An 18,443-nucleotide genomic window follows, 5' to 3' on the forward strand; every position below is an offset into this window, starting at 1 on the left:
CAGTGCATAATGTGAAAATATTAATTTTGGGGATTATTATATTATCCCTGTATATCACAGGGCCAAACAAATGCTATCATTCAGAGTGCTTGATAAATAAAAAATAAAAAGTGACATTTATTCAATAATAAGAAAATTGCTTTTTGATCTAAATCCAGTTTAGTGTGTATTCATACTTTTATTAAACATCTCTGAGGGTTAATTCATCTTCAGGGAATCTCTCCGCTGTAAAGCGTTCACCGTCTATGTCCAGAAATCAGAGTTTGAACTGTTCATATTTATGCAGATTTCATTTTCATTTGGTAGTCTGCACTCGTCAGTTTATAAGGGTCCAGTTTTCTACAGGTCAACCCTCCACTTACCAGAATTCTTCATAGATTCAACACGGTGTTGGAAGCATTCATCATAGACTTTGGTTCATATTTACATGATAGCATCACGTAAATATTGCAGATTTGTTGCCTGTCCACAAAGTGAAGCTCCCATTCCACCACATGAAGGTGCTCTACGGGATGAAGGTGACTGTGGAGGCCGTGTGAGTGAGTTCATCATGATGTTACAGAAACCAGTTTGATGTGAGCTTTGACATACGACATGTTATCCTGCTGGAGGCAGCCATTAAAACACAAAATAAATTAAAATGATGATCAGTGTCATTACAACGCAGCGCGTGTCAGCTGCACCAATCGCAGCTTTGTAATCAATTCATGTTTAAATTACTGTAAACTATCAACTGTCTGTGTGCATGAACACAGACTGCAGGCAGTGCAACACTTTCTATGAAACATTTGTTTGTTAGTAACTTTGACTGTGATGTTAAGTGAACGCAGCTGCAGCATGAAGGCTGAGACCGACTGCTCAGCTTTTATCAAACATACTGACAAATTTTGTTGGTCATAAAATTGATTCATTCTTTGGTTTTTCGTGGGTCGATAACGCAGCCCTTACATCACGTTTCTGAGTCTGTATATTAATTATTATGGACTTGCTATCAAAAGTAATATTAATGTATTATTTTTCTGTGGCCTGTGTTGGTCACAGCAGTTCAGCCACACCGAGTCCAGTTCTGCTGCCATCTTTTCGTAGTTCAATGGTGGCAGACTGACTTCTATCCTTTCATCCCACTAATCGTAAGTCTGAGTAATACAGAGTGAAGAAAAAATTAAAATACACTGGATATCTCCTTTCCCTGCTGTGCTATTACTAAGACCCCCCATAAAGATTCACAGTCCCAACAAACAGAGCAGCAGAGGAAATTGTCTGCATTAACTTTATTGAAGTACAGACTCCAGCAAGTGTTTTTCCACTCATTATCACGAATACTCTCTGACATGTGATCATCTTGTGCACTAGCTGTTTGGATGCACAGGAGCAAAGATCAAACCAGTGGGCTGTGTTTGTCCTCATACTCAGCCCTCTTCCCAGCATCCCTTTGGTTTTTGTAATATTAATAATGAACAGCGGATAGTTTTCTCTTTCACCTCATAAACATGCTGGGGAGATATGATTCCCCTGCTGTGTCTGCACATGCCCGAGGCTATTGAGCATAGAGCAAAAACTCTGACAAATTAATTGTAATATAGCCGGGCTTGAGTGGATGCTTGTACACTGCAGCAATGCAGGTTCAAAGTGTGCGTGTGCTGAAGAGGGGGGAGGGAGACAGAAAATAAGGGAGCGGATATGCAAGCTTCACATGGACTGTGGGGCACTGCAATGCACAACTCGATAAGGAAATATTCCACTTTTAAAAACAAACTGAGGTCTGAAGACTTCTTATAATTTGTTTTCACAATATCAATATTACCTAGTAGGTGGAGAGAAATGAAATATGAGAGGCAGAGAGAGACAGACAATAGGATGAGTAAAAGACCTGAGACGTGTTATGAAGAGGCAAAGAGAAGGGGAAGCAGTAACACAGCCGAACAATAAAGCCAGATAAGATTTAAGATTAAGTATGAAACTGAGCTTTTTAGCATTCGCCTGTAAAATTAAATTTCTTGTCATATGTAAAGATAAATAACATCTTTGCTAAAATGATTTATGGTACAAAATTATTTCAGAAAGATACCAGATTCATACAAAACAAAATAAATTAAGTTTAAGTTTCTAAATGGACACTTCTGGAGATTAGATTCTCAATGATTCATCAGTGGATTGATTTTATGCTATGACATCATGTAGCTTTTAACAAATACGCATGGCGTACATGCAGATTACTTTCCCTCATACTCAGATGGCCTCTCCTACGTCCCATTTCCAGAATGAAGCACTTCTGCACAGCACACTTCATCTGGACAAAGAGGTTATGTCCTCTCCACCGAGCCTCTGCACAGAAACAAAATCAATTTGCACACACCGCACGTGCTCAATTGTCCCTCATGTGAAAGATTGAAGTATATTGTTCTTGTTGCGATACCAAGGTTACGGACCATCTCCCCTTAAAAGCGGCTTCCTTATGATGCATTCACATGGTGGGTTGTGCAGAGGTAACGAATACCTTTGATGATTCTCTTTCCTTCAGAAGTGCTTCTAATTCTGTTTTGCATAACAGCTGAAAGCTGGATGGACTTAAATGCACTCTGTTTGGAGCAGGTCATTGATGCGGTGTTAATTCAATGCTAATAAGATTAAAACATAATGCACAGTGTCTCCTGTGAAACGAGGCTAGTCCAAATCCTTTGAGGAGACTTCTTACTGAGCGCCAGTAGACCATGGCCTTGCTCCTCACAGAGCGCAGAGGTAGAGGATGGGTTACTTACGAGAGGGGTTTGGGAATTGAATTAATATAGTCAACCTCTGAAAGCAAAAAAAGGCTTACTGAAATCTATTAATGACGTTAGTCCATGACTTGACTTTTGTGCTCCTCTCAGTGCTTGGTGCTGTCATATGGCACATGGCAGGATTAATCCCGTAGCATGTGTAATCCCCCAAAGACATCTGGATGGGGAAAGTTGATTCATAGCTTTGTGAAGGACACGTCCTGCATGTACTGACATAAGAACAGCAGCGCGCAGCAGAGGTCAAATACAATTCAATTGTTAACTGAGTGCTACCTTTTTATTTATCTTTAAATAAATGAACTCACCAAATCAAATGGCAACGAATAAAGTAAGGAGAGAAGAAGACAACCCACACATACACGAAACCAGAGGGAACGGCTCCAGAGACGAGCATTAATCCCCACAGATTTAGTGTAGCAGAACAATTGCTTTTGTCACCCTGGATAATCAGCACAGAACACAGTTGGTGAATTACAGTAAACCCAGAAAGACATAGAAATGGGAGTGTGTGAATGAGAGCAGATTCATATATGCCAGTGCAAGAGTGAGAGCACAAAACACCAGCAAATGATGTCTACCTGTTCAAAAGCCTGGCCACAAACCTGGGAAGAGTACTCACACCTCGTTTATCATTATCTCTACAGGGAAATGATTTATTTCTATAACTTGGCCTACATATATGGAGAACTATCACTCACAATCACTGAAGCCCTTATTATCCACTCAGTAATACGTACGTCTGACCAACAGACACAATACAGTCTAATCCATAATTGTTTACATTCAGTGTTTGCTCACCGCCAACTACATCCAGGCCAATAAAACAACAGAAACAAAGCTCAGCCAAGTGATTGTCTTCTTAAATCTGCTTTATGCAGCGAAACCAAGAGCGTATTTACATCTATCCACCACATCAATACTATTTCCCTTTTATTTGTCAGGCTCCACTCAGGCCACCAAGCCAGCTGGGACCTGTTAGGGCATGGACACATGACCTTTGGGCAGACGGATGGCAGATCCTTCAGGTCCTTTGGGTTGTCGTGTGGCAGGAATTTAGCACATCCCATTGATGCTTAATTGGATTGGGATATGGGGCGTCAGGAAGCGGGATAAACACCTTGGGCTCTTTGTTGCATTGTTGAAGTCATTTTGGAGTTTATTTAAAAAAATAATTAATTATCTATTTTGCTGTAGCAGGATGGAGCATCCTGCTGGGGGAGGCGATTGCTATCAAAACACGCATTAGGAATGATTTTTGGTCACATGTGTCAAAGTGTAATTTGTATGAATTAAAGGGTCTTTAAATGTTATTTTTCCCATAATTTCCACAGCTGAATTAAGATGTTACTATGCTAACCGCTATTACAACTGAGCCTGGTGAAGTGTGAGATCTTAGGAAGATATTTAATGAGATGAAACGTTGAAGGATAATAAAGTGACTTCAGTTCATTGCCTAGGGACCATAAACTATGAATGGCAATCCATCCAACAGTTATTTTAGTCTGGACCAAAGTCATAGGAGTCACCAAACGCTGTGTTACTGCCGGGGAACAGGCAAACAATCTGCCCAACAGTTTGTATCAGCCGTCCCTCGTTCATCACAAAGTCTTAATGTTTCAGGAAATGATCAGAAGAGTCTCAGTGTGGGCAGCAGCCATCAGCTGTCCAGGATGCTGCTGAACACCCTGCAAACTGATAATCACCAACTCATTTTCAGGCTCCTCATGGAGAGCCTGCTGGTAATTGAATTGGAGTGGGCACAAGTGTTGTAGGTTTGGAAGGACCATTGCTGAAGGCAATCAGCTGTGACAGACAGTGAGACAGGAAAGCAGGGAGAGACGTTCCTATAATTAAATGTTCACACGTGTGACGTACGGTTTTCCTGCTCCGACACCCTGAGCATCACTCCAATCACTTTTGCCCAGTTAGTCGAGATTAAGTTCGTCAGGACACAGCGTCCTACGACAGCGCAGCATTTTCATGCACGGCACGCCGAGGATGAAAAGCAAACTAGAGTGCATGCATAAAATACCTTGCTGAAAGACCCTCCCTGTAAATTACCCTTCACAGTCACATTGGCCACAACATTCCCCACCCTCTAGCTGACAGGTGGCCAGGTAAATGGATTTCTGAAAAAGCTAGAAACGCTTGGTGCTCAATATCACTTTTCAAAAAATGGCAACCATCCAGACCTCTGTATGAAAAGAGGGTGAAATTGATGCCAAAAAGAAAGGAGCAAGAATCCAGGCAGGCTGAGAGGAATCACTTCCAGTTTTTAAGGCTCCAGGATAGCATTGACCTATGTGACCTCAGACACAAGCAGAGGTACCCACACACCACTAACCAGCATATTGCTCTTTTTGAACGGTTTACTCTGTTCTGATTTATTCCTATAGGACATTTATGATACCTTTAGAGCTCTATTGAGGTTTTTGGATCAACTGTTCCCAACAAAAAAGGACATTTTTGCTCCTGTTGCAGCTTCAGATAGATAGCAAGCTTGCAATTTTGCTAGTGTGTATGGCAATATCAATGTATGTTTGACAGGTGGGCTCTTTATTCTATATTTTAATGTATTAAGATACATTTGCACATTCAAGGCTGAATGAATCTAAATAACAATAGTGACCTACACTTTAAAAAATGTATAGCCTCATTAACAGAGTATTATTTAAACATTGTTTGGGTTATTGCATGTCACCACACTATAGCATTTGGCTCAAGTTCACATATAGACGGTTGTTTTACACAACAGTCCTCTCAACAGAGGCAAAACATGTAAATATGTTTTAAAGAGCAATATATACATCCTCTAACAGTTAAAGTTTTTGTGAATAAGATAATGCTGTTAAATAAAATAATTTTTATAATTAAAGAATAATCCTATATTAAAATTCTGTGACTCCTTTCATAAACTAACAGTTTCTTGACTCATACTCTTGATGCCGATGAAATATCCTATTTGTTGGAACTTGACTTGGTTTTTAGGGCATCGTTCAAAAACTGATGCTGTCACACCAAAAGAGCTCAGCCTCTGGGGTAAAACACCCCCATAAATGTTGCCCATTACACACGGTACTGTTATGTATTACGCAGCAGATGCTGCATTTAATCCCGGGGGGGTCCTTTCCCCCCCCCATTACTGTTGCTGTTTGTACGGTGAAAGCAAGTAATTGATTTTTTTTTCATGACTCAACCTGAGCTATTTGAATATTCACACAGGAGGAACGTCACATTATAGTCAGTGACTATGAAGATCCCGCAGGGTGAAACTCATAATTTTGATTTGTGGTCTCTTCTTTGAGCTTTGGTACTCCACTGTGGACACCGTCTCTCTCTGATAATTGAGACGGTTGTAAGTTAAATTAATACAATGAGCAGAAACATGAAACTTCTGCACGTTATTGCTGTGTAACCTACTTAGAAACCACAGCCCTGGAAAATTGCTTCTGATTTTTCTACCTTTACAATAAGTCCACAGCAGCGTAGATGTAAAACTAAACGTGGCAGCACATAATTACTTTCTAAAGGTGTTACAGAACAAACTGAACATCAGCCTTCATTCAAGGGGCAAAAACACATCGATTACAGTGCAAACATTTGAATGTAGACACGTGATCTTAGTAGGGGCGACATCCACCATGTAAGTAAGCAGGAGTGATTATACCATCATTTTTGATAAGCAGTTGATAAACGGTAATATATCAACATTTTGTTCCAGTCTTTTTACAGTTGTGTAAACTGTGCAAACATGGCTGGATTCCTACCTGCCTTTTCCTTACTGGCTTTATGAGCTGCTTCTATGAAAAAGAAAAATGGAAAAATCTGCAAAACCCAGAGATCACGTAAAACCTCTGAAGAATATAGACAGAAAGTAAGATCTTTAATCAAAGACTTTATGTTCACTGGTGGCATTGTGCTTATCACGTGAGAATCTGCAGTCTGTAATAAAATGTTTTGGGTGAAGACCATTAGCTGAAACAGCTGCGTACGCCACATGTATGTGCTGATGTTTGGTTTATTTGCATTGTTACATTTGGTGTATGAATATTTAAATGTATGCCTGATATTTGTCTGATATTTCATTACAGGAAAGCTACACAGAGACTGCATGGGTGCGTGCCCTGGTTACCTTCTCACTCCTTTGTTTACCTACTGTACCAAAGAGCAGTCATTGCTGCTGTAGTGCTGGTCATTAATATTTTACACTTATCATACCTTTTTTACATAAAGGCAAGAATTAAACCATAAAGAAACATGGCTGCTGTCATGTTCTTAGTTAAGTGGATGTCTGCCTTCACTGAAAGCGATGTCTGGACTGTTCAAAGTACCGAAAAACGCTCCAAACACTGTGTAAATGTAAACATCCAGAGTAACTCTATTATCTCTATCAATATATTTTCCTTTTAAAAGCAATCCATTAATCACTCTGACTGAATTAAATGAATAATTCATCTTATAAAGTAGTATCTAAAGATACTGAAGGAAGAACAAGCTGCTTTGGTTCAGCGTATTAATGCCGTCTAAGTGTTTACAAGAATAATTCCAACACAAAAGCTGCGTGGTCTCTTCACATTTCTTTTACATTTTGTGGTACAATGCCATCGTGTGATCATTTTATAATATAAATGAATACAAAAGCACATGAGTCATGTGTGAAAAAGTACAGACTGACATTCATCACACTTTAACATGCGTAGATGATTAAAGTCTTTAGGTTACTGACAGGTGGAGCCTATTTAAACCCCTGACATCAGTCGGTTTGCTGCTGAAATCTTTAGTGTCATTATGCCAGGCGCTAAAGACCTCTCTTTCAGAAAAAAATGTCTTCCAAGGAGTTTATAGTTTCATTTCAACTGTTGTTAAGTGATTCTATTATAGGATAAATAAAATATAAGTGCCATAGGTTTTAAACGACTGAGATTTCTTCAGGACGCAGCAAATTTAACTCAAGGACAGATGGTTTAATACAAAGTCCCAAAGAAACAACTGCAACTGCTGAGCTCAAAGTGTAGGAGTGTACGTTCAGAATGAAACGTGTTCAAACCAAATATTATGGATTTCCATTAACATTATTATTGAGCATATAAGTGAAATAATGTAAAGACATGGGACGTAAAGACAGGGCTGCTTGGCCATAGCATAGCAGGCATCTTTGAAACAGATCAAAACAGCTGTTTGGGTGAAAACCCCCAAACCAGTTGAGACGGATGCTTTGGGGTTGCTCCACTCTCAATATCACTGATTCAACTATGAACCATCATTTCTAATACTGTAGGTCAAGCTGAAGCTGTCTGTCCCAAATAATAATTTCTAATATCAAAAATATGAAAACTTGATATTTTTGGTGAACACGTGATTTTAGAGGTAAATTCTCTTTTGTCTGCATTCAAAACCTCTATCTGGGTTAGGGTTAGGGGTTAAACCTGTTTCACTGAGGTTTAAATGTTTGCATGTTGTCACAGTTAGGACAACTGTCCCCTTCAAGCTTCATTCAAACTGCAAACTTCATATCAGACTTGTGAAGGTCAGCGCAGTTATGATCTTGACCCTGAGAAGAAGAGGTGACCATCAGATCTGGATCTTAATGTCATGACCAAATTAATTCTTTGCTGCTCTCATGAGTTCAGGGCAGCAGGTCAATGACTTCACATTTAGGTGCTGGCTTTTAGTCATAATCCCGTCAGGCATACACTCAAATATTAATTAGTAACACTAACAATGGACGCTCCTCTGTTAAACCCAAATCAATACTCACTTATCTGCACTGATTATTATGTCCATGTACTGCAGCTGTTATCTCTAAAGTAAATGATGCATAAATCAGAGCCTGGTAACACTGACTGCACAGATAAAACATGCACAACTTCTAACCAGGTGTAGATGTTATGTAACTATGCCAACTTCTTATTTTGATGCACACTGTAGTTCTTATGCACACGTGCCAATAACAATAATAATATGTGCTGTTCTTCATGGAAGGTCAACAGCAGCTACATTAGCCTCTGCAGCTGCGCTCAGGTCATACGGGCCTCTACATACACCTGTGAGGAAAAGGTGTTCATCACCTCATCACCTGTGTATGAGTCCTTCACTGGACCACTTTGGTAAAGTTTTGTTTTGGTGGTGATCTCACCCAATCCTGTCACTATGCATTGCTGCTTCCATCATATCAACATCAACAACTAGCTGTTCAAATGCTGCGTAATACTGCACATCACACCTTTTGACAGGTGCCATTGCAAAGAAGTAATATTTTTCACTTCACTTGTATTCATGTGCTGTAATTTGAAAGAAACATGGAAGCCAGTTTTCACTCGTTTAACAGCTGAGTGAGACGTTTGTGTTAAGCTCAGGAGACTCAACACATCAGCGACATCTTCACTGTCAGATTTTCATACACTCTTTTTCATTGGTTAAAATATTAATTTAAAATAAAAGAACATAATCAAAAAAAATCTTTTATTAAGTAGTTGATGAGTTTTTCACTTAGCTTGAGTTCATGTGAGCTTCGTCTGTATTATTCGTTTATTAGAGGTTCGACTGCGATACATAATTTACTGTGATTAAAATTCAAGCCTTTAAAGCACTTTAAAGAATAAACATCAGTCTCAGGTCCTGTCTGTCCTGTCAGAAATTACATTCATGAAGTTCAGTTTTCTTTCTTTCTTCTTATCCAGGACGCGACGGTTTCTGTTGGTGGACGAGCGACGATGAGGTTTGCAGCGTTTCCCTCACAAACACACACCAGCGCGCTCTCAGCCTCCTCCAGTTTATAATACAGGTTCAACCAAATATGACAAATGCTCAATTTTATCACCACCCTAAGGTCAAAATCAATTTGATTAACAACCTAGAGAACCAAATCCCTCACAGGTCCTATTGCCTAAATGTCCCTGATTTAACTAAAGCCTCGGTGCTGTGTGCCTGCTTGCTTGCATCCTTGTCTGCCTCATTTGCAGGATTTGAGCTAAGCCTTTTAGCCCTGCTATAAAGTGATATGAGAGGCAGTTGGTGGCTTGCTAACTCACTTGAGTTGTTAAACCTCTTTTTGTCCAGTCGGTCAAAAGGAACAGGGGCCTTTTAGGTCTACTGTTGAAAATCATATGTTCTCTGCTTGTACTAAAAGTAGTTCATACAAAAGTACGCCCCCTGCAAGTTTCTTCTCTGCAGTCTGCTTTTGATACATTTAAAACAGTAAAAAAATAGATGCATGCTTGTGTATTTTCTCCATTTCTAATTTTGGCCCACTCTTCACAGCTTGGTCTCTGTTTCTCTTCACCTCTGCCATGTGGTTGTTATTGAAGAAATTGCATTGTCAAAGAAGAAAGATGCACAAGCAAAAATAGCAGAAACTATTCACCTGGTATTTCATTGCACATCGCTGAAGTGGGATTATGGATTCTGATTGAGGCCGGATTATTGTCAGATAAACAAAACAATCAAAAAGCCACAGCGGTCAAAGGGTGCATATACTGAGTGACACGGGGAGGGCACCCTTGTTGCAGTCGTAGCACAATCTGACAAATGTACAAGCACACGGAAAAGCACAAGACAAGAGGAGGCACAGCAGAAACACAAGGGCTAACGCTCACTTAATTTAAGATGAGAGTAAAGATGATGTGAGTGCATTTTGGTGGAGAACAAAGAAGGAAACACTCAAGAGCACAACTCTCAGCCCTGAGGCTCCGAGACAGGAAGCCAAGGAGTCAAGGAAAGTACTGTCTGTGGTAACTGGTGCTCATCTTATTAAGTTAGATGAGTGTAAACTGCTGTACAGCGGACAGTTGATACTTTTCGATAGATTCCAATGCAAGTAAGTGGAGTAGATCTATCTATATTATACTCTGAAAAAAGTAAACTCTGTCATAAAACCTGCTTGCATACATTTAGAGATGGTCAAAGAGATAAAGACAAATCTTTCCCTTTAGTGCACATCTGTGACTGTGACTGTGTTTATGACGTAAACTGTGAGCAGAGACTGGAACGTCAGGCAGGTTTACATTAGTCAGCAGATGCAGTGGGCCACATCATTAGTCACTCTGACACACACTTCTGGCCCCTGTTTTATTGATGAGGCCGAGCTCAATAACTACCCCAGTCTAAACACACAGACACACACAACTTCTAAGTTGTTTTCACATTTGAACTCCGAAACTGCGTCAGTGTGAAGTCGCCTCTTCACACATGTAGCACACAACAGGTTTCGTTTTGACGTGTTGGGTAGGAAGCCAGAGACTTGATGCCCACTTGCTCGCGGTGAAGTTTTCATACGGTTACCTGCACACGAGCTCAACTGGACATTGCACGTACAGCGTATTAGGGGGCTTGGACACTAGCTTTTGGGGCTGCAGTGTGTGTGGGAGTGGCTGTACAGGAGCACACTTTGGCATTAAGTGGAAAGCGACAGGCACTCACTGCACGAGGGCTGTGACAGCAAACAACGTCCTACAGTTTGTCAGGAAATAAAATTTATAATCATAAAATGTAATTCTATTTTCTAGAATGCAGTCTGTCTGTAGACCAAAGATCCGATTCAGAATCAAAGACCTGCTCAACAGCAGATCTTCTGGGCCGATTGTGAATGGCACAACGACAGGGTGCCAAGTGTGTTATAGCAATGAGCTCAGAGCCATTTATGGCCTCCATGACTCTGACATTTAGCAGGATGCTGCAATTTGTCAGCCTCTCAGTCTGACTCACACATCCACAACAGGGGACACTCATAAAACACATTACCATTAGGCCTAATAGTGCTGCATCACATAGCTCTGTGTGTGCTCTGTGAAATTAACGATATATGTGTAGTTCCTCTAACTGCCATTAAAACGACTGCTGGAAATACACGGTGACAAAAACCAACAAATGCATCCTAGTGCTCGCATGTTCACCTTGATCAATCCAAACTAATTCATGATTGAGTGCATACAGTAACAACAACTCTGCACTGCAGGTTAATTAGCCGTTCAGCCAACACTGGAAACGTGCATGACTTTTAAAATTACTTGTTAATACCAACAATTATCTCTGCTGTTACCTAAACACCAGTGTGACTCTTAGAACGAGAAAGCATTTGTTTTACGTCAGAGTCTTTGAAGCACTTCGAGACCTACATCTAGTAACAAAGAGCGGAGAAGGAAGGCTCCCATTGTTTCATTTAATTCTGAAAGTGCATTGGTGCTAACCACAGGGCAAGTTGGAGAGGTCGCTATATTTCCCATCTAATACTTTGTCTCACTAAGATGCTTTCAACTGTCCCCATCTCTCTGCATTTCTTGCTCTCTCTCTCCCTCTTATCAGTGACGTATAAAAGGCAAGCACTGGCACAGCCATAATGGAGAGGGAACATCTTGATGGCTGCTCTTTCCCCAGAAGAATACCATCAGTAAAAATACAGTGGAGTCTACTGCAAAGTGTCCTTTCTCTGTAGTTTCTTATCATCGTGCATAAAGTTTGCAAAGGATATCTTGGAAAGCGTGACTCAGAGTTTGAAAGCAGTTATAGATTTCTGGGCCACAAAGTCAAGCAGACATTTCAAGTCAAATGATAATCAAACATTTACTGAACAGGTGCAAAGAGACACGAAGACAAACTTGCAAATTCACAGGTACTTGCATTTACGAGTGTGCCCTCACACACACACACACACACACACACACACACACACACACACACACACACACACACACACACACACACACACACACACAACCAGATAAAAGAGGTGTCTGTTCTGCTCTTACCCGAGCGTTGTCATAGTAACGATGGTGTACCAGAAGGAGGCTGGGATGCTGGTGAATTTGCTGGAGCTTGAACCCTTCTCTGCGTAGAACATGACGGTAGCAAAGATAATTATGGCCATAGTGAGGGAGAAGAGGAGGAAGCCCAGCTCCGAGGCACAGCTCTTCAGTGTGTAGCCCAGGATGCGAAGGCCCTGCGAGTGACGGGAGAACTTGAAGATACGGAACACGCGGAAAACACGGAGCGTCACGAAAGCGCCGCTCACGTCCTCGTTGTCAGTCATCACCAGGCCAATGTAGTACGGTAAGATGGCCACCACATCGATGATGCTCATGACGGATCTCATGAAGCGGTAGCGGCTGGGTGCAGCAAACAAGCGCATCAGGTACTCCACGGTGAAGATCATCACGCAGGCCGTGTCCATGCAGAAAAAGGCCACGGTGTAGCGCTCACCACATGGCACTTCCTTCTGGTTGGGCGCTGAGCCACAGGGCACCGTCTCTACCACGTTGGTAATGACTGAGACAGCAATGAAGAAACCAGTGACATAATAGAAGACAAGGGCCATGGTTGAAGTGTGAGGGTTTTCAAAAGCCCGCCACATAGTCTCCCTGAAGGTCATATTGGGCAGCTTGGCATCCTTGTTGTCCTCCTGGTCATCCATCAAACGCTCTGCATTCTCCCTCTTCCTGTCCTTGTACTCTTCGTAGCAGCAGTCACCGATGATCTCTGGGACGATGCCAAAGAAAGCCAGCTCCTCGTCATAGGAAGATATGCACTCGTACCGTGGATAATGGAGCTTGCCTGTGCGGTAGAAGTTGAGCACGCTACGGAACACGTCGGGGTCCCGGTCGAAGAAGTATTCTTTGGTCTCCTCGTTGTAGAAGAACTCCTTCTCTGAGCTGCCCAGCAGTGTGTCGGGATAGCGGTCCAGAGTGTTCCTCCAGGTCTGGAAACGGCGTCCGCTCACATTAAGAACGATGAGCTCATCCTGCCTCTTGTTCTTTTCAGCAGGTGCGACTGGCATGGGCAAATTGGCCACAGGCATCCAGCCTATGGCTGCTGCCCGGGCAAAGGGAAGCCATGCCGCTACTCCCGCCGCCATGCTGTGTCCGGCTTGGGGCGTAGGGGGGAAGAAGTCGAGCACCTTCACAACCAGCTTGACTTCAGCTCATTTACCAGCTAAAGAGAAGAAAAGGAGGGAGTGTATGAGGATAGGTAGCACATGGTGCTGTTTTAATCCTCACAGGCAAGGAGAGCGAGATCAGTAGATCAGAAAACAGAAAAAAGAAACATGAGCCACTTGGATCTGAAGAATGTAGGGAAAAGGACAAATGGTGAGCTAGTGAAATAAAAAGATGTGAACATAACAAAACAACGTATACAAAATAAACAGCATAAGTAATTGTAACAAGGCAGGCCAGCAGAGGAAACAAACGATATCTTGATAAAATTAAATTAAACATCGCAGATTTGTACAGAATGTATTTCTATTTCATATACTGAGCTTTAATGTGATTACCGACTTGCAATAAGCTTTCTCAAGGCTGAATTCCTCACCCTCTGTAGAGGTACAGCTTAAGCAGCAGCCTTCTGTTGACAGTTTACTGCATCTTACAGGTTACAAACTAAAAACAGGCAAAAAATAACTGCATCGCAAAAAAACTGCTCCATTTTTAACCGTGGGTTTGGTCGCCTTAAAAGTGATCCAGGATAGTCGAGACCTGTTGAGTTTCAAGTAGAAAAAAAACAGTAGATGCATCTTTATTTTACTCAAGATGAGTCAAACTACTTTATGATCGCTCAGATCCACCACCGTATCAATAGCGCTGATGAACCAATCAGTCTCCATGGCTAACCGGAGACGCGACATGTTAAAGCGGAATCATTTCCCGAACTAAAGAGAGAGAGAGAGAAAGCAAACATCGCAGACTTGTATCCGCAGCTTCACGCTGACTGTAGCGTTGATTAATGTAGAACTCACCGACTCAAAATTCTCCATCCACACAAACACGACCTTCTTCCAGGGCAGTTTAATGGCAAGTCGCAGGTTTTGGTTATTTCTCAGAGCGTGTCTGGAAATAAATAAATAAATAAGAAGAAGAAAAGAAAAATACCAGGAAAGAAGTTATTTAGCGAGGAGGAGAACCACAGGAGACACACACTACAGCTGATGGGGAAGCGGAAAAGTACCGGTGACGGACGTACCAGAGCTGCTTTCATTCAGTTTCCATTATGCGAGGGGAGAAATGATGAGAGGACTCCGCCGTGAGGACCGTATTACCTTGGCTTTCGGGATGAGTATTGGGAAGAGGAACGAGGAGGAGGAGGAGCGCTCTTTCTCTCGCTCTCGCTCTCTCTCTTTCTGCGCAGGGCGGATTGTGAACCAAAACTGCATTTAAGGGAAGCTGGATCGGGATTTAGAACCATGCGCAGAAAATAAATATATAAACGTCAGACCGCTTTCTTCTCCTTACACGAACGCTGTTCTTATTGTACAGTATGCGTGTGCTCTGCTGAACCAATGTTATTCCCGCACACAGCACTGAAGTGCTATCAGCTGATCCACAGGATTCATCCCAGCAGAGAATATAAGAATCCACAGGAGGCCAGAAAAGAGCGCAATGGATCAACTTTGTCTTTAATTAAAGCACCAGCGGACTATTGCTATTTTTGCACAAACACCCGGAAACATCGACACGATGTCACCGTTTCAGTGGAAAAACAGCTGGTAAATAGTTGCCTTACTACGTCACATATAGTACTGTGCAAAAGTCTTGAGTCACCCTTCATTTCTTCACATTTTGTGAGAAAAACGAGTTTGATCGTGTTTATTCTTCAACACTGTTCTTCGTGTTTGAAGGACATTCAGAGCTCCTTTTGGATGTTGGCTGCCTTTGGTTTTGTTCTCTGTCAAGGTGATCCGTCCTGCTTCAGTAATGTTGAACTCACAGGTTCTGGTGAGGCCAAACCATGAATGATAGTTTTTCATGTCAGAGGTTTTCATCCACGTATGCTTTTGCTGCATTGTCATGCTGAAAATGGAGCAACTGCCAATCAGATGCTTTGCAGTTGGCATCGTATGGTGGATCAAAGTGTGATGGGGCTTCCAGTGTTCATAATCCATCAGTTCTGACAAGAACATCGCTGGATGAAAAGGAGCCCTACAATGTGACAGACCCTCCGCTGTGTTTGACAGATGACTTTAGCCACTCACTGTTGTACCTCTCTCCTGACCTCTTCTGTACATATTGAATTTTAAAATTTGAACCCATCACTCTGTAAGACCTGTTGCCACTGATTTTCAGTCAAGTTATTGTGTAATTTTGTGTACCTCAGCTTCTTTCCCCTTCCTAAAGAATGGCTTTGTGACAGCTACCCTTGCACTGAGACCATTTCTGATTCAGCGAACAGTCGATGGATCAACTGAAGGTCTAGATGCATCTCTCATGTCCTGTGTCAGCTCTTTGCTGGGTTTTCTTTCCTATTTCTTAAAGACTTGACTTTCAGATACTGTCTACAATCTGCTGTAGATAATTAAAAACAAACAAGTATTTATTTTGATCTCTAATTGTCCACTTTATTTATTTTTTATATAAATCAGCAAAACCGTTTGTTGGTGCAGAAAAACTATTTTATGTCTATTAAACTTTGCTGTATTTTGAGTTTTTCATAGATTGACCTTAAGAAATGGAGAAAAATCAGAGTTTCTAGTAAACTTCTGTTTACAAAGACCTTAAAGACACAATTCAAAATTTGTTTATGTGTAGACACAACACTGGTTAAAAGCATGGTGCCTTTTTGTCCCAGGATGATTCATAGTCAAGTGTTAAGAGGCTTAACAAACAAGAAAACTATTGTTCTGGAAGTGTTCAGGTACAAGGACTGGACTGAAAACGAGTCACAAAACAGCCAACATGTTAAAACTTTGCAAGACCTCCAAACCAATAAGAAAAATTAAAGGAATTCAATTCAATTTTATTTATATAGCGTCAAATCACAACAGCAGTCACCTCAAGGCGCTTTATGTTGTACAGTAGATCCTACAATAATGGACACAGAGAGAAACCCAACAATCATATGACCCCCTATGAGCAGCACTTTGGCGACAGTGGGAAGGAAAAACTCTCTTTTAACAGGAAGAAACCTCCAGCAGAACCAGGCTCAGGGAGGGGCGGGGCCATCTGCTGTGATTGGTTGGTGTGAGAGAAGGAAGACGGATAAAGACATGCTGTGGAAGAGAGACAGAGATTAATAACAGATATGATTCAGTGCAGAGAAGTCTGTTAATACATAGTGAGTGAGAAAGGTGACTGGAAAGGAAACACCCAGTGCATCATGGGAATCCTAGCCTGCGTCTATTGCAGCATAACTAAGGGGCAGCTTGAGACTGTTGCACAGTATTGTATTTCTATCGTATATGAACGAATCCAGAAGTGTTAGATAACATTCCTTAACATCAGCTGTCCTATTCTTCTTTTTGAATACGATAAACCTGTAAAGTTATTGATCTGTGGTCTCAGACCCGAGTGGACCCAAGAGGACCTCTACTCTAGACCCCAACCCCACACACATCTAGTAACATACCTGAATAAAATACCTCACAGCAATAATGCAGATATTTTGAAGTCAGCAAAGATGGCAATGTTTATAAAATTAATCATAAACCTAAAAAATAAAAGGTAAATATTTGGCTACAATTTTAAACCTACAAGCTTTGAGCTGCTGTGACGTATACCTCGGCCCTTTTCTGTTTGCATTCTTTTCTGTGGGTCTGGGTGTCCACAGACTCTGGCAATCATCTCTACATGTAACTTTACTCATGAAAGAAAAGACAAACAAAGGGGCTCCAGTGGAAAAGCTCTCAGAGCAATCAATGCCTGCCCTGAAAACAAGTGGGTGCAGGATATACCAAAGATTATTTCTCAGGACAACTCACTGTATCCCTGCTGTTGACAGCAAACAATAGTGAGAACCAAACTGCATTCGTTAGTGGATATTCTATATTCCTTCGAGCAGGTAGCAGTGACTTCTCTTCTGGGTTTGTTGTTATTCTGACTGACGTATATGAGTCAGAATCTACTTTTTAATAATTTCAGAAACCATGTCAGTAAATAGGCTGTAGCACATAAACCAATGCTAAAACTACGTTATGTTTATTTATGTTCAGAGTCATGTGTACCCACATTAGTTAATGCTTTGCTGAGCATATGCATTCCCAACTGTGTCAACAGAAATATTGTTTGGATACACAGGGCTTCGGATATTAGTGGAGGCAGGAGCTCATACACAGATTGGAAAACACTTGGTTCTTGTTACAGTCAGGGATGTACAGTATGTAAGCTAAATATGGAAAAAACACATTACATCATATTATTTACCATAAAGTCACCCTGTGAGTTTCATAGACCCTTGTTCGAAAATGATAAATCACTGATGATTAATATTTAGACGTACAGCTGCACACACACAAGCACACACTTCTTCATGCCTTTCTGCCCTTGTATAGCTATCTTTAGAAGCACCTTTTGTTGGCTCAATTAAGTCCCCGGCCGTAAACGGCCCCCTTGGTGAAACAACAGAATAGCCAAAATGACCTCACCTTGTGAAAAGTATCCCCACTCCTTAAACTCAAGCTAGCTCTCAGAAGAAGACAAGTTCAAGAAAATGCACACAGACACACACAGACACACATCAGTGCTCCAACAGCTAAACACACATACTGCAGGAGGCTGGCCTTTCAACCAATGAGTCTGTGAGCGATTCCAATAATTCAAATGTCACTGAATAACAAGGTGGGTTGAATTTCATGGTCAACTGCCCTCTGTAATTATCTGAAGACACTACACGGGCATTAACATTCTCAATCCTCTCTTCCCTGCAAGGCTTCAACAAACAAACTAGCTGTGTTAAAGCAAACCT

At 41.4% G+C, this 18,443-nt stretch overlaps 1 protein-coding gene across 2 annotated transcripts in view; it reads right to left on the minus strand.

Annotated features, from left to right (window-relative positions):
- Window positions 1–14,869, minus strand: part of kcnd3 (potassium voltage-gated channel, Shal-related subfamily, member 3) — a 109,600-nt gene extending 94,731 nt beyond the window's left edge. For both annotated transcript variants that reach the window (XM_006785710.3, XM_006785709.3), the window contains exons 1-3: window positions 14,730–14,869; window positions 14,506–14,596; window positions 12,524–13,703 (exon numbers count right to left, since the gene is read on the minus strand). In XM_006785710.3, coding sequence (XP_006785773.2) covers window positions 12,524–13,626 — 1,103 coding nt within the window. In that variant the 5' untranslated portion in view covers window positions 13,627–13,703; window positions 14,506–14,596; window positions 14,730–14,869. The remainder of the gene's footprint in view (window positions 1–12,523; window positions 13,704–14,505; window positions 14,597–14,729) is intronic.
- Window positions 14,870–18,443: the final 3,574 nt, after the last annotated feature.

Source organism: Neolamprologus brichardi, chromosome 20, assembly GCF_056152115.1.
Source record: "Neolamprologus brichardi isolate AB-2024 chromosome 20, ASM5615211v1, whole genome shotgun sequence".
Lineage (NCBI taxonomy): Eukaryota > Metazoa > Chordata > Actinopteri > Cichliformes > Cichlidae > Neolamprologus > Neolamprologus brichardi.